Below are 15,668 nucleotides of genomic sequence, written 5' to 3' on the forward strand. Positions count from 1 at the left end.
CCCCTTTCTTTTCGAACTCACCTGTGTATTTTGACAAAAGTTATATTGCATCCAAATGCATATATTTCAGTGTGTTTGACTTGGAGGAGAGTACTTGCTGCTTCTTGTTTGGAGCCCTCGTCTGTATTCTTCATTTCTATTCGCCCCAGTGCCCAAGCTGGAAAAATTAGAGCTCTCCTATGGCCTCTATGTCAGTCCTTTAGCTCTAACTAGTTTACTTTTATTCTATTTTTATTTGCTGTTCCCACTATCTGATTGAGTTTGGCCCCATCAGCTCTCCTGTGAACTATCCTTTCCACTGATTTCCAGGCTTCTCATCTGCCCCCTTCCAACCATTGCCACATGACCACTGAAGTTATCTTCCTAAATGTGAATCTAATTATGCTAATCCACTGTTTAAAACCTATTGAGCTCCTGCTGTGGCTCTGTGGGTTAAGAATCCAACTAGTATCCACGAGGATGCAGGTTTGATCCCTGGCCTAACCCAGTGGGTTAAGGATCTGGCGTTGCCGCAAGCTGTGGCATAGGTCGCAGATGAGGCTCGGATTTGGCGTTGCTGTGGCTGCAGCGTAGGCCAGCAGGTGCAGCTCCAATTTGACCCCTAGCCTGGGAACTTCTGTATGCTGCAGGTGTGGCTATAAAAAGAAAAAAATAAGATCAAGTAAGACCTGTTGTTTCCTTTCTTCATGTTAGAAGTTAGACTTCCTTGATTTTGTGGTTTACTGCGTTTCACATGCTGGCATTGCCCTGTTCATACTCATCTTTCTGCAATTTCTGAATATTTTTAGCTCCTTGATCTGCCCGATCACTGTATGCTTTTATTCCTATACACATACCCTTTCCTGAAAAGCCCTTAAGCACTGCTTCCCCTCTGTTTATTTGTTGTATTCACACTTGAAAATTCAGCTTAACTGGTACTTCTTTTTCTTTTTTTCTTTCTTTTTTTTTTTTGCCTTTTTAGGGCCACACCCGCAGCATATGGAGGTTCCCAGACTAGGGGTCCAATCGGAGCTGTAGCTGCTGGTCTACACCACAGCCACAGCAACACTGGATCCCAGCCGCATCTGCTACCTACACCACAGCTCACAGCAATGGTGGATCCTTAACCCACTGAGCAGGGCCAGGGATTCAACCTGCATCCTCATGGATGCCCAGTCAGATTCATTTCTGCTGAGCCACGACGGGAACTCCAACTAATACTTCTTTTGTAAAGATTTCTTGGAAAGCCCCCAATCTGACACATAGTAGACATTCAATCTTTTGTTTAATAGCTATATCCAATTATTTCCCTATATTCCAGCTCAACATATACAATTTCTTCAACCATTCTTGGTGTAATATGTTTTCACAACCAGTTATTATCTTTGACACTTTGATCTTTTGAGAAACCCTGATCTTTGTCGTCTCTCTGATTGTGACGCTCATGACAGAACTTCACAGAAGGTTTTCTAACACCATCGGATTCTCGGCCTGGAGCTCTTCATTGCCTCTCCAGTCTCAAGTGGTCTTGTGCCTCGTTGCTTGCTTAGCCTTGAGGCCCATGAGGTCCATGGTGGAGCCTTTTTAAAAGACTGTTCTTTAAGAGCAGTTTTGGGTTTATAACAAGATCAAGACTAAGGCACAGAGATCCCCAAGTTGCTGTGGCTGTGGTGTAGGCTGGCAGCTACAGCTCCCATTTGGCTCCTAGCCTGGGAACCTCCCTATGCTGTAGGTGCGGACCTAAGAAGACAAAAAAGCTAAAAAAAAAATTTTTTTTAATTAAAAAAAGGCTACTCCTTACACTAAGAATGCAATTTACCTTTCAGATTTTGTGTAAAACTTGAGAGTTCTCTCAGATGTTTATGTATTTTGAAGTCCATATTTCTTGCTTGTGTATCTACATCAACAATTTAATATTTTCTACTAATGTTATACTCTGATCCACTCCCAGAGGATTTGACTTACTATTGTGGGCCTTATCCATTTTTAACTATTTCTTACAGAGTTCATGATAGTTACTATTTTTGAAGGTTTTTTTCCCCCATAATGCAAATAATTTCGCTCACAATAACTTCAGATTATAGAGGTTATGAATACTCTCTTTGAGTCCTTATATTCTATCAGCTGGAGAATGGGAATGCAGAGCCATTATACTGTCTGCCCAGCGTCATCTAGCAAGTTAGTGGCAAAATGAGGACTAGAATCTCCCCACGGATGTCCAGAACATTATTCCTTCTGTAAACTCTGTGGTTCCATTTCCATCTTTATTCTACAAGTCCCTTTAACATTAGTAGAAAATATTAATTATTATTATTATTTTTTTTACTTTTCTGTCTTCTTAGGCCCACATCTGCAGCACAGGGAGGTTCCCAGGCTGGGAGTCAAATGGGAACTGTAGCTGCCAGCTTACACCACAGCCACAGCAACTTGGGATCCAAGCCGTGTCTGCGACCTACACCATAGTTCATGGCAATGCTGGATCCTTAACCCACTGACTGAGACCAGGGATTGAACCTGTGTCCTCATAGATACTAGTCAGATTCGTTTTCTCCTGAGCCACAGTGGGAACTCCACTAGTAGCATCTTAACAGTTGGATCAAGGCCATGTACTAGCACTAACCTTAGAGTATAAGGCATCTGATTTTCACTCATAGACATTTCCCTAAAGTGTTCAAGGATAGTACAGTCATAAGAATTTACGCTATTTAATCTGAAGAGAGATATTGCAGTATTTAGCCCATGAAAACAAGCAAACATATTTGCATTCCACAATTACAGTAAAGCAAAAATTCAAGACCTCCCAGAGGATATAAATATCATGAACCAGGATTAAAAATGGGCTCTAGGAGTTCCCGTCGTGGCTCAGTGGTTAACGAATCCGACTAGGAACCATGAGGTGGCGGGTTCGATCCCTGCCCTTGCTCAGTGGGTTAATGATCCGGCGTTGCCGTGAGTTGTGGTGTAGGTTGCAGATGCGGCTCGGATCCCGCGTTGCTGTGGCTCTGGCATAGGCTGGCAGCTACAGCTCCGATTCGACCCCTAGCCTGGGAGCCTCCATATACCGCAGGAGCGGCCCAAGAAATGGCAAAAAGCCAAAAAAAAAAAAAAAAAGGGTTCTAGGTTTATGGAAGAAAAACTGCTCCTAGGTAATCTCCAGAACTCTGTCCATTTTATCAACAACCATAATCCGACTGGGTTGTGAGGGTATGTTTATGAAGCGTTGACCTGTGAAGTGTGCTCTGAGGTGAAATATACAGAAATATAGGGCATTCCTTTAATAGTTGCCAGATCATAATAATCACGTGCCAAGATGATCATCAGAAATCAGTTCCTCTTTTTTTAATTTATTATTTTTTAATTGCTATTTCCCCAGTACAGTTTTTTTCTACTGTACAGCACGGTGACCCAGTTACACATACATGTATACATTTTTTTCTCACATTATCATGCTCATCATTAGTGACTAGACATAGTTCCTAGGACACAGCAGGACCTCATTGCTAATCCACTCCCAAGGCAATAGTTTGCATCTATTAACCCCAAGCTCCCAATCCATTCCACTCCCCTCTCCCCCTCAGCAACCACAAGTCTGTTCTTCAAGCCCATGATTTTCTTTTCTGTGTGGGAAGGTTCATTTGTGCCATGTTAGACTCCAGATATAAGTGATATCATATGGTATTTGTCTTTTAAGGGTGATTCAGGATGCACCTGATGCAGGTCCCTTTAGGAGGCATTGTTAAGGGAAGGAAGGTGGTTTGCAAGGTCTGGGGGTGGGTGAATCCAGTCCAGTATGAAAAAAATCTGTACCAGGTTTGAAAAGCCACCCCACCGTCCTGTGTAAGCAAGATGCTAAGAGGCACAACTGCTTTGGGCATCGTCGGAGTCCCTGTGTTCTCCATGAGGAGCTGCCGGAGAAGAAAGGGCAGAGATGGCCCTGGGGGTCTCGGAGGCACACACTGCTTTCTGAGCAGGCAGGCTGGGGAGCCCGACGGGACCAGACCACCAGCAGCAGGTCGGAGCATGTCTGCTGTGAGACCATGGCTCTGAGGACAGCTCTTCACCTTCTCACCGTCTGCCTCAGTCTCTCACTGCTCATCTCCATAAAAAGTAAGCCTTTCCCCTTTATTGAACTTTGGGCAATTTTTCCTGATTTTTAAATACTTCATGGGAATAGTTTGTAGTGTTGTTACATGTTCTGCAAAATACAAGGCTTTTTAAAAAGGTGAAACGAATTTGGCATGAGCAGGTGTCCTGGTAAACAAATCAGTGGGACCAGTCAGTGTGAACAATTGGCTGATCCTGGAAGCACTTAGATATATGTTTTTTTCCAACCTTTTGAGAGGTGAGCAGGAGATTGAAATGGTCGTAGAGAAGAAAGTATTGTGTTCTGTTTATACTTTTATGGAATAAATAGATTTGGCCCTTTACCTTCATATCCTTTAAAAGGAAGTTAATCATCAGCTATATTGTACTTTATTCCCGATACTATGTATTTATCTTCACCTTTAAAGAACTTTGTGTTCCAACATTTGCTCTCATCATCAAGGGGATAGAGTCTCACTCTCCCCCAAATGAGAATGGCCCAAAGCACCTCTCTGGCCAGAGAGAAATGGGTTTCCTTTCTATCATATGTCTTTCTGTTTTAAAAGTGGAGCTATTTTGTGATTCCACAGACTTCCCCGAATAAAAACAAGTATAATACTTCTGGGGTAACCTTGTCGGTCTGGAAAATCAGGGGCCAAATGGCCTCAGCTGTGTGTTTATGAAGGTCAGTAGCTATAGAATACGTTTAAAATGCGGACAGGCAGAGTGTGTGCTTTTCAAAGGGACCCTGTGATTTGTGTCTGTCGAATCTGAATATCAATAAGGCAAAGCATGGAGCAGCTGCTGTTGGACAGGACGCCTTGGCATCAGCACACGGTGCTGGGTAATCTGGGTCGCCTTCTGTGGCTGCACCAGCAAGATTGTGACTTGTATGGTTACAGCTGAGCGTCAATCAGAGGTTGGCTGAAAACAAGAGTAGACGCTATCGCTAAGGCAGCTGAAGGCAAGCAGAGAAAAACCAAGCCAAACTTTAAACAAATGAGCAGTGAAATCACAGCCCATGCACACACACTCAGGATTTTTTTTTTTTTTCCTCAGGGGCATATTTATTGAAAAGAGTTGTTATTTAAATAGTTGCTCATCCTCCTTGGAACTTAAGTGGGCCCCTTGCAATAGAAAGAGAGACACAGAAGCGTTAGGTTTAGATGTCGGGGGCGGTGGGGTCGGTGGCAGGGGACGGGGGGAGGCAAGAGAAATGACAAGACAAAACGCAAGATGAAGTGGTTTACAGTGCATTTTGTGGTAAAGAACTTTGTGATTCCAGCTCAGGGTGTATTATAATTCCTCCTAGCGTTTCCTGCAGTTAGGTTTTTAAGGAGATGCGTATGTAACCTCTAAAATATCACCTCTTTTTTTTAAAGGTCATATAACTGTGAAACTGTAATTCCATACAAATCCTTTGTTTTCTCTTTCTTTGAGGGGGTGATTTTATTGATAGACTCTAAATAAATACTTTGTAATTATTTGATATATTCTCTAGCACAATATTTTTATCAGTTAAAAAATAAATTTGCAAGTTCCCATCGTGGCTCAGTGGTTAACGAACCCAACTAGTGTCCATGAGGATGTGGGTTTGATCCCAGGCCTCGCTCAGTGGGTTAAGGATCTGGTGTTGCCGTGAGCTGTGGTGTATGTTGCAGACATGGCTGGGATCCAGCACTCCTGTGGCTGGGTATAGACCAGGGGCTACAGCTCTGATTCGACCCCTGCCTGGGAACCTCCATGAGTTCAGCCCCAAAAAAAGACAAATAAATAAATAAATTCGAAGCCTCATTTTGTTTACTTTTTAAACAGGCCATCTTTTATCTGTGTTCATATATTTGCAAGGTATGATGATGCTGCCTTCTTTGTCAAAACACAGACTTTTTTTTTGTTTGTTTTTTGTTTTTGGTCTTTTTAGGGCCAAACCCAAGGCATATGGAGGTTCCCAGGCTAGGGGTCGAATCAGAGCTGTAGCCGCCGGCTTACACCACAGCCACAGAAACGCCAGATCCGAGCCGCATCTGCAATCTGTACCACAGCTCACGGCAGTGCCGGATCTTTAACCTACTGAGCAAGGCCAGGGATTGAACCTGTGTCCTCATGGATACGAGTCAGGTTCATTAACCACTGAGCCATGACGGGAATTCTGACTTTTTTTTTAACCTGACTTGAAAACTTTCACAACCTCGGTCTTCTTTCCACCCTTTCCTCTTAGTACTCACAACATAAATTCTGTATTCCAGCCAAATGGATAAAATAATAGCTAATAGTAAAATTGGCTAACAATGTTAAGCATTTTGTATATGCTGCATTTCATTTAATCCTTATAACTCCCCCATAAGATAGATAGGATTATAATCACCCATATTTTCTAGAATCGGTCGCTATGCTGGGTATCACAGCCTTTGGTACATTACATAGAGCCAGAATGTTGGTTTAAGATGCAGCCTCTCAGACCCAGGCCCAGATATGTGGTATGTCTGGGTGGATCCTGTGGGGATGTAGTTTAACAAGCTCTTTATTTCACATTCAGGTGATCCCAAGTTCTGCATTACCCAATAAATCTTTCTTTCTTTCTTTCTTTTTTTTTTTTGGTCTTTTTGCATTTTCTGGAGCCACTCCCTCAGCATATGGAGGCTCCCAGTCTAGGGGTCGAATCGGAGCTGTAGCCGCCGGCCTACGCCAGAGGCACAGCAACGCGGGATCCGAGCTGCATCTGCAACCTACACCACAGCTCACAGCATTGCCAGATCCGTAACTCACTGGGCAAGGCCAGGGATCGAACCGGCAACCTCATGGTTCTTAGTCGGATTCGTTAACCACTGCGCCATGACGGGAACTCCCACAATAAATCTTTCTTAAGAACTTTCTTGAGGATGTAATGAGGCTAGGAATCATCAGAGTTGTAATATATAAATACCTTTCTCTCTTCGAAGGGATTATTTAGGAGAAAAATTAAGCAGTATGAGCTTTTACACATGATATTTCCATTTAACATACATGACCACCCTATCAGGTAGAATTTATTAATTCTATCTTCTGGCACGGAGAGGTTATTTACTTGCCTGAGGCCACACTGCAGAGAATGGAGGGCCTGGCTCTGGATTCTGTGCCCTTAGCCCACGTGTACTGATTTTTGAAAGGATAATGCGGAGGAGCTTAGCCTACTGCTCAAACTTAATAAAAGTACACAGAAAAGTTTGTTGTTGTTGTTTTTGTCTTTTTAGGGCTGCACCGAGGCATATGGAGGTTCCCAGACTAGGGGTCGAATCAGAGATGTAGCCTCTGACCTACACCAGAGCCACAGTAACGCCAGATCCGAGCCGCATCTCACATCAATGACAGATCCTTAATCCACTGAGGAAAGGCCAGGGATCAAACCCGTGTCCTCATAGATGCTAGTCAGATTCGTTTCTGCCAAGCCACAACAGGAGCTCCAAGAAAATTTTAGTTATTTGGATCAGAGGCATTTAATGAATCAATGATCTTTCCTCTTGAACTTTGGAATACATTCTTTTAAAATTAAGAGGAAGGAGTCACCTCTGGCACCAAACTATATTTTTTTCATGAAAGTGGTGCCTTGCCCCCCAGGGGCACACTGTTTATGTGAACTGTCCAGTGTCCTACAATTCTGTTTTCTTCTGGATGAGAACCTGGGACGTGAGGAATCTTGGAGAAGAGCTCAGGAAGGGACAGTCACTTCTTCTTCCTGAGCAGAGAGACATTCCCCTTGACGTGGAGTCCCAGTGAATTTGCAATTACTCTCTCCCAGTTGTTTTCACATCTGTTCCATGGTTTTACAAAACTGGTTCTAATACGTGGAATAAGTTGAATTTTAATAATTGAAGAGGAGTTCCCGTCGTGGCGCAGTGGTTAACGAATCTGACTAGGAACCATGAGGTTGCGGGTTCGGTCCCTGCCCTTGCTCAGTGGGTTAACGAGCCGGCGTAGCCGTGAGCTGTGGCGTAGGTTGCAGACACGGCTCGGATCCCGCATTGCTGTGGCTCTGGTGTAGGCCGGTGGCTACAGCTCCGATGAGACCCCTAGCCTGGGAACCTCCATATGCCGCGGAAGCGGCCCCAGAAATAACAAATAGACCAAAAAAAAAAAAAAAAATGAAGAACTGTTACTTTCTACTTGTAATGTATTGAGAGAATTTTATTGAAGTGAGTTCTTTCCATGGTCCATAGGGTCTGTGGGGCTGTTTTAAATACTGAGAGCACCCTGTAGTAACCGTGATGCATGAGTCTATGGTGAAAGGCTTTAGAGAAATGACCACATTAGAGCTCCATGCATTTGAAAAGTCATTTAGGAGTTCCCATCATCACTCAGTGGAAATGAACCTGACTAGTATCCATGAGGATTCAGGTTCGATCCCTGGCTTCATTCAGTGGGTTAAGGATCCGGCATTGCCTTGTGCTGCAGTGTGGGTTGAAGACTTGGCTTGGATCTCACGTTGCTGTGGCTGTGGTGTAGGCTGGTGGCTACAGCTCCGATTCAACCCCTAGCCTGGGAACCTACATGTGCCGAGGGTACGGCCCTCAAAAGACCGAAAAAAAAAGAGAAGTCATTTATAGATACATTGCACAAATCTTTTATGCCTCTGGAGGTAAACTAAATATTGTCGATGTAAATTCCATTTCTAGTTTAACTTCAAATTAATTGTTTTATGAGTTTTTCTGTGGCACAGTGGCTTAAAGATCAAACACTGTCACAGCAGCAACTCTGGCCACTTCTGTGGCACAGGTTTGACCCCTGAACCCAGAACCTCCACATGCTGCGAGCATGGCCAAAAAAAAAAAAAAAAATTTATTTTAACCCATGTTCCAAGCGTGGTCATAGTATGTAAGTGGAATGTAGTTTGACAAAGCTCTTATTAAAATTCCTTGAATAACTTTAGGAAGACTTTGGAATACCGTCGCATCTTCTAGAACCCACCAGCCGTTATTAAGCAGCTGGACTTGAATAGAGTTCTTTGAAAGAATGTTTTCTTTCAATCTATAAAGAACAAATAGAATCCAAAAAGATAAAAAATGGTTGATGTATTCCGTCTTAATGCCATTGCAAGATATAATTGAGTCAGAGAAGATTAATGTCATTCATTAGGGAGTAATCATCTACTCGTTTTTAAATTTCTGCGGGTGTAGAAACATACAAAACTTTGAGGGAGTTCCCATCGTGGTGCACTGGAAACGAATCCGGCTAGGAACTATTGAGATTGCTGGTTCGATCCCTGGCCTCACTCGGTGGGTTAGGGATCCGGAGTTGCCATGAACTGTGCTGTAAGTCACAGACACAGATGGGGTCCCAAATTGCTGTGGCTGTGGTGTAGGCTGGCAGCGACAGCTCCTATTCGACCCCTAGCCTGGGAACCTCCTCAAGTGTGGCCCTAGAAAGACAAAAAGAAAAAAAAAGAAACATATAAAACTTTGATATTCACTGAGCCAGTTAACATCTTTGCACCAGTGTGTTGTGAAGTGCCTCCGTAATTATCAGATGAGAAAGACATCTCTGCTTTTTCATAAATAATTATCTCATCAGCTTACAGTAGCAGTGGCTGTTTCATGATTAGTCACTGTTCCCTGAATCTTACAGCAGAATTATTTTTAGCTTGTATTTTTTGATGCTTGTATTTTTTTGATGAATCAAACATTTCAGGAGAATTTATTCTTTTTTTAATCTTCAGTAATTTTCTAAAATTACCATTAATGGTATTAGAGTATTAAAATTTGAAATTCGAGTGGACATGAACAGTTAGATCTTTTAATTCTTTTAAATTTTACTGCTGATTTATTGGAAATCTCTGAGAAGCTCAACTTTCTCCTTTTAAAAAATAAAAATGAGAGTATCACTCTTCCCATTTACACCACCTCTGTTCACATTAGATTAAGCTTTGCTGTATGTACTTGCATTACAGTTCGCATTGCTTTTCTATAATACGTGCCAACACTTGAAAATACTATTTTTATGTTTATTTATGTGCATTTTACCTGTACAGTTGTTAAGACATGGTTGTAGGAACCATCGGTATTTTGTTAACTGATGTATCCTACGTGAGTGGGTAGCTGCTGCCTAGCTCAGGGTAGTCACTCAACGAATAGTTGCTAAATAAGTGATGAGGTTTTTTTTTTGTCTTTTTGTCTTTTCAGGGCTTCACCTGTGGCATATGGAGGTTCACCTAGGGGTCACATTGGAGCTGTAGCTGCCGACCTGTGCCACAGCCACAGCAATGCCAGATTCGAGCTTCATCTGTGACCTTACACCACAGCTCAGGGCAGTGCCGGCTCCTTAACCCACTGAGTGAAGCCAGGGATGGAACCCCCATGCTCATGGATGCTAGTCAGGTTCATTAACCACTGAGCCACAGCGGGAATTTCCAGTGATGGGACTTTTATAGCATTTGCTATAAGAATTGAATATCTTCCTGCTTCGTGCTATTTTGGCATTATTTTTAACTCTTACATTATTATAATAGACTTTATTATTTTGGAATAATTTTAGGTTTGCAGAAAAACTGAGAGGAGAGTACAGGAGGGTCTCATATCACACCCTCAATTTCCTTTATTTTTTAAAAATTTTATTGGAGTATAATTGATTTACAACGTTGTGTTAATTTCTAATGTTCAGCAAAGAGATTCACTTATACATACACACATATCCAGTCCCATATAGATCATAACAGATAATGAGTAGATTTCCCTGTGCAGGTCCCCGTTGACCATCCAGTCCATGTATAATAGTGTGTGGATGCCAGTACCACACTCCCAATCCGTCCCAATCCATCCCTTCTTCCCACCCTTTATCTTTGGCAACCATAAGTTTTTTTTTCAAAGTCTGTGAATCTGTTTCTGTTTTGTAAGTAGGTTCTTTTTTTAAAATAATTTTTTAGACTCCACATATAAGTGAGATATGATTTTTGTCTTTCTCTGACTTATTTCACTTAGTATGATAATCTCTAGGTCCCTCCGTATTGCTGAGCGTATTATTTCTTTTTTATGGCTGAGTAATATTCCGTTGTATGTATGTACCACATCTTCTTTATCCATTCCTCAGTCAGTGGACATTTAGGTTGCTTTCATGTCTTGTCTATTGTAAACAGCGCTCCAGTGATCATCAGGGTGCATGTATTTTTTTGGATTATGGTTTTCTCTGGATAGATGCCCAGGAATGGGATAGCTGGATCATATGGTAGTTTTTTTTTTTTTTTGTCTTTTTGCTATTTCTTTGGGCTGCTCCCTCGGCATATGGAGGTTCCCAGGCTAGGGGTCTAATCGGAGCTGTAGCCACCGGCCTACGCCAGAGTCACAGCAATGCGGGATCCGAGCCACGTCTGCAACCTACACCACAGCTCACGGCAATGCCGGATCGTTAACCCACTGAGCAAGGGCAGGGACCGAACCCGCAACCTCATGGTTCCTAGTCAGATTCGTTAACCACTGCGCCACGACGGGAACTCCCATATGGTAGTTTTATTTTTAGTTTTTTTGAGGAGCCTCCATACTGTTTTCCATAGTGGTTATACCAGTTTACATTCCCACCAACAGTGTCATAGGGTTCCCTTTTCTCTACACCCTCTCCAGCATTTATTGATTGTCGATTTTTGGTGATGGCCATTCTGACTGATGTGAGGTGACACCTCATTGTAGTTTCAGTTTGCATTTCTCTAATAATTAGTGATAATGGGCATCTCTGCATGGCCCCTATTCGTAACATCTTCTATCATTATGGTAGATTTGTCATGATTAGTGAACTGATACTGATACATTATTATTAGCTGAAGTCAATAGTTTATTCAGATTTCCTGATGTTCAAATTTTTACCTGATATTCTTTTCCTGTTCTGGGATCCCATGGGATACCATATCACATGTGGATGTTAAATATACTTAGGTTCCGTTTGGCTGTGGCCGTTCCTCTGGTCTTGTTTTTGATGACCTTGACAATTTTGAGGAGTACTGTTTAGATAATTTATGGACTCTTCCAACACTGGACTTCGTTGAATGTTTTTCTCCTGGTAAAACTGGAGTTATGGGCTATTGGGAGGAAGACCACAAAGGTAAACTGTACAGTCAGCATGACTCGTGACTTCCGGTGTTGACCTTAATCACCTGGGACATGGTGTTTGTCAGGCTTCTCCGCTGAAGACTGACTTCTTTTTCCCCTTTCTGGACTCTCCTCTTAGAAAGGAAGTCACTATGTGCAGCCCCCAACCAAGGAGGGCAGAATTGGGCTCCCCTCCAGCAGGGCAGAGCATCTTCATAAATTACTTGAGATTCAGAGTTCCTGCCATGGCTCAGGAGTAAGAAACCCAGCTCGTATCTGTGAGGATGTGGGTTCAATCCCTGGCCTCACTCAGTGGGTTAAGGATAAAAAAATATATATATGTATAGTATTAAGGATAAATATATATAGATATATATGTATTTATATATGTATTTATAACGAGATTCTTCTCATGGGGCGTTTGGCTTTTCTCCTCCATTTATTAATTTATTCAAGGATTTATGTCACTGCAGAGTCATGGATATTTATTTTGTACTCTGAGTTATGATCTAATACTACTTTACTATTTCGTTACTCAGGTTGTTCCAGCTTTGGCCACTGGGACTCCTTTCACCTGGTTCCTGTCCTCTTTTAACATCCTCTCTGTTGATGTGAGATGCTTTACTTTCCTGATTTTCTAGCTCCACAAGGTGTTCCAGACGTGTCTTTTGTATTTCCTGCCCTAGTCCTACCATGGGCCATTGCTCCGAGGGAGCCTTGTCCTTTTTGCTAGAGGATGACAATAGAAACCAATATCTGAATGTAAGGTGTTCTTGGTGCCACTCGATGTCATTTCCTTTAGGCCACCTAGTTGACAGAGCCCAGAAATATGTGTGTTTGTACACATTTCCATGCATATATCTGTACGTACATTGGTACACACATTAAGCTGAACTTGAGTTTATGTCGATGCCTCTAACTTCATTACCACGTGGATGATTCTAGCTCCCTCCCCTTGCTTGTCTGTAAATTCCCAATCTAACAGTGGGAAACCTGCCATCTGCCATCCATTTACTTAATTCACTCATATCTGGTATCTAACATGCAGCCCAAATGAACCTTTCCACAGAAAAGAAAATCACGGACTTGGAGAATAGATTTGTGGTTGCCTGGAGGGAGTGGGAGGGAGTGGGAGGGATTGGAAGCTTGGGGTCAGCAGATGCAAACTATTGCTCATGGAATGGATTTACAGTGAGAACCTGCTGTGTAACACTGAGAACCATGTCTAGATACTTACAACGTAGCATGGCAATGGGAGAAAAAATTATGTATACATGTATGTGTAACTGGGTCCCCATACTGTATTGTACAGTGGAAAAAAAATTCAGTACATTAAAGAGTATATGAAGTATATACCAGTGTCAAATTCTTAACCCATAATCCTATAGAAATAGCTTTATCAATTTGTGCATTTCCTTTTGTCTTTTACCACTCTGCATGTTTCCAGTGCTTACTTAGGTTGGCACCTTTTCCCACCCCTACTGTGTGATTATTTTATACATTTGTGTGTTACAATCAACATTCTTTCCTGGGATCCTTGGACCTCCTAAGTGATCTTGAAAAATCTGCATACATTAAAGTTCACTCTTTGTGTTCTCAAGTTCTATAGGTTTTGACAAATGTTCTATTACAGTATTATACAGAAAAGTATTACCATCCTAACTTTATCCTGTGATTTACCTTTTTCATCTTCCTTTCCTGTTCTCAACTCCTGGGTAATATTTTGTTGTCTCTATGTTTTGTCTTTTGCAAAATGTCATGTAATTGGAGTCATAGAATATGTAGCCTTTTCAGACTCGCATCTTTCAAGTAGCAATATTCATTTAAGGGTTCTTCATAATGTTTTGTGACTTGATAACTCATTTCTTTTAATCACTGAATAATATTCTGTTGTATAGCTGTATCATAGTTTGTTTATTCATTCACCTGTTGAAGGTCATCTCAGATGCTTCCAGTTTGGGGCTATGGTATTAGTTTCCTCAGGCAGCTGAAACCAAGTACCATAAACTGAGTGGCTTAAGCAACAGAAATTTATTCTTTCATAGTCCTGGAGGCTGGAAGTCTGAAATAAAGATGTCAGCAGGGCCATGCTCCTTGGGAGGCTCTTGGTAGAATTCTTAGTTGCCTCTATCTAGCATCGAGTGATGGTCTTGGAGCCCTAGGATTCCTGGGCTTTGCAGCTACGTCTCTCCAAGCTCTGCCAGTCTAATTACATGGAGTTCTCCCTTGTCTGTCTGTATGTCTTCTCTTCTTTTTATAAGGATATCAGTTGTATTGGATTTGGGCTCATCCTAATGACCATGTCTCAACTTGATTACATCTACAAAGACTCTTATTTATTTTATAAATAAAGTAAATAGGGACCAGGTACCAGGGTTTAGGACTTCCACATATCCTTGGGAGATGCAGTTCAACCCATAATATCTATTATGGATAAAACTCTTATTTATAATGAAACTACCTGATGAGTGCCATTTTATTGGGCAAAAAATTAACTTTTATGCACACTGAATTATAAAATGATTTTTTTTAACTCAGTAAGTGCTCTGTACAATAAGCCTATGTTTTTCTCTTCTCTTTCCTCCTTCTTTACATGTTAAACCTTCCTCTTTGAATCGAGTGCTCAGAAACCTCCTCCTACGTGGATTTGCCTTATGACATTAAATTAGTCTGATGACTATAGAGGGTGACACCGGAATCGGATATAAATGTGTTCTCATATTTTCTTGGGACAAGTAGCTTAGGTCTCTTTTCCAATGAATGTTCAGTACTTGACTTTTCTTTTAAAAATTAAGTTCATTAGTTGGGACACCAAAAGATTACTATGTCTTTCATTATCAATTCAAAACAGGATTATAGGGCTTTTTCTGGTGGTCTAAGGGTTAGGATTCTTCCCACTGCAGCCCAGGTTCAATCCCTGGTCTGGGAACTGAGATCCCATATCAAGCCGCTGCATGCTGAGGCAAAAAATAAATACGTAAAGATTGTTACTTTGTTGTACGCATATTATTTATTAATATAATGCCATTATTTATTTTCCCCTTGTGTTTTTGCCCTAACAGTGAAATTTGGGGAAGGAAGGTACTCAGTTATCTAGTAATAGAGCCTACTTGTTGATATGGTTAATATCCTTTATCAACTTTCTAGAGTTTCCTTTCCAATTTAGTAAAAAGCAGTGATTCCTCCAAAGTTTTACAGCACTGTGCTTAAGTAGGTTTTCACACATCCCCTAGCTTTCTCTTTGCTCTCAGAAAAGTTGTATTATAAGGAAAACTCAAGCCAGTGTGTTTATAATAGTGTGGGACCAAAAAATAAGTAGACATGGCAGTACGAATGAGCCGAAAATGTTTTGGCTGGAGTAGGAAGATAACTAGTTCTGGAGGGAAATCAAAGTATGATTAGTTGTCCGTAGCCTCAAGATAGGATAATTAGTAAATACTTAAAAGTGTACTGTTTATTCAATCATTTCTTCATTGACTTCTTTATTCAACCAGTATTTACTGAGTCTATGTTTTTTCGAATAACAAGGAGATCACAGTTCTTGCTCTTGTGAAGTTTATA

General features: G+C 41.5%; 1 protein-coding gene across 1 annotated transcript in view; it reads left to right on the forward strand.

Moving 5' to 3' along the window:
* The first annotated feature begins 3,824 nt into the window (after positions 1-3,824).
* The window catches only part of CRB1 (crumbs cell polarity complex component 1), a 198,258-nt gene continuing 186,414 nt past the window's right edge, over positions 3,825-15,668 (forward strand). The window contains exon 1 of the mRNA XM_047755432.1: positions 3,825-4,086. Coding sequence (XP_047611388.1) covers positions 4,017-4,086 — 70 coding nt within the window. The 5' untranslated portion in view covers positions 3,825-4,016. The remainder of the gene's footprint in view (positions 4,087-15,668) is intronic.

The sequence above is a fragment of the Phacochoerus africanus genome, chromosome 12 (assembly GCF_016906955.1).
Source record: "Phacochoerus africanus isolate WHEZ1 chromosome 12, ROS_Pafr_v1, whole genome shotgun sequence".
Lineage (NCBI taxonomy): Eukaryota > Metazoa > Chordata > Mammalia > Artiodactyla > Suidae > Phacochoerus > Phacochoerus africanus.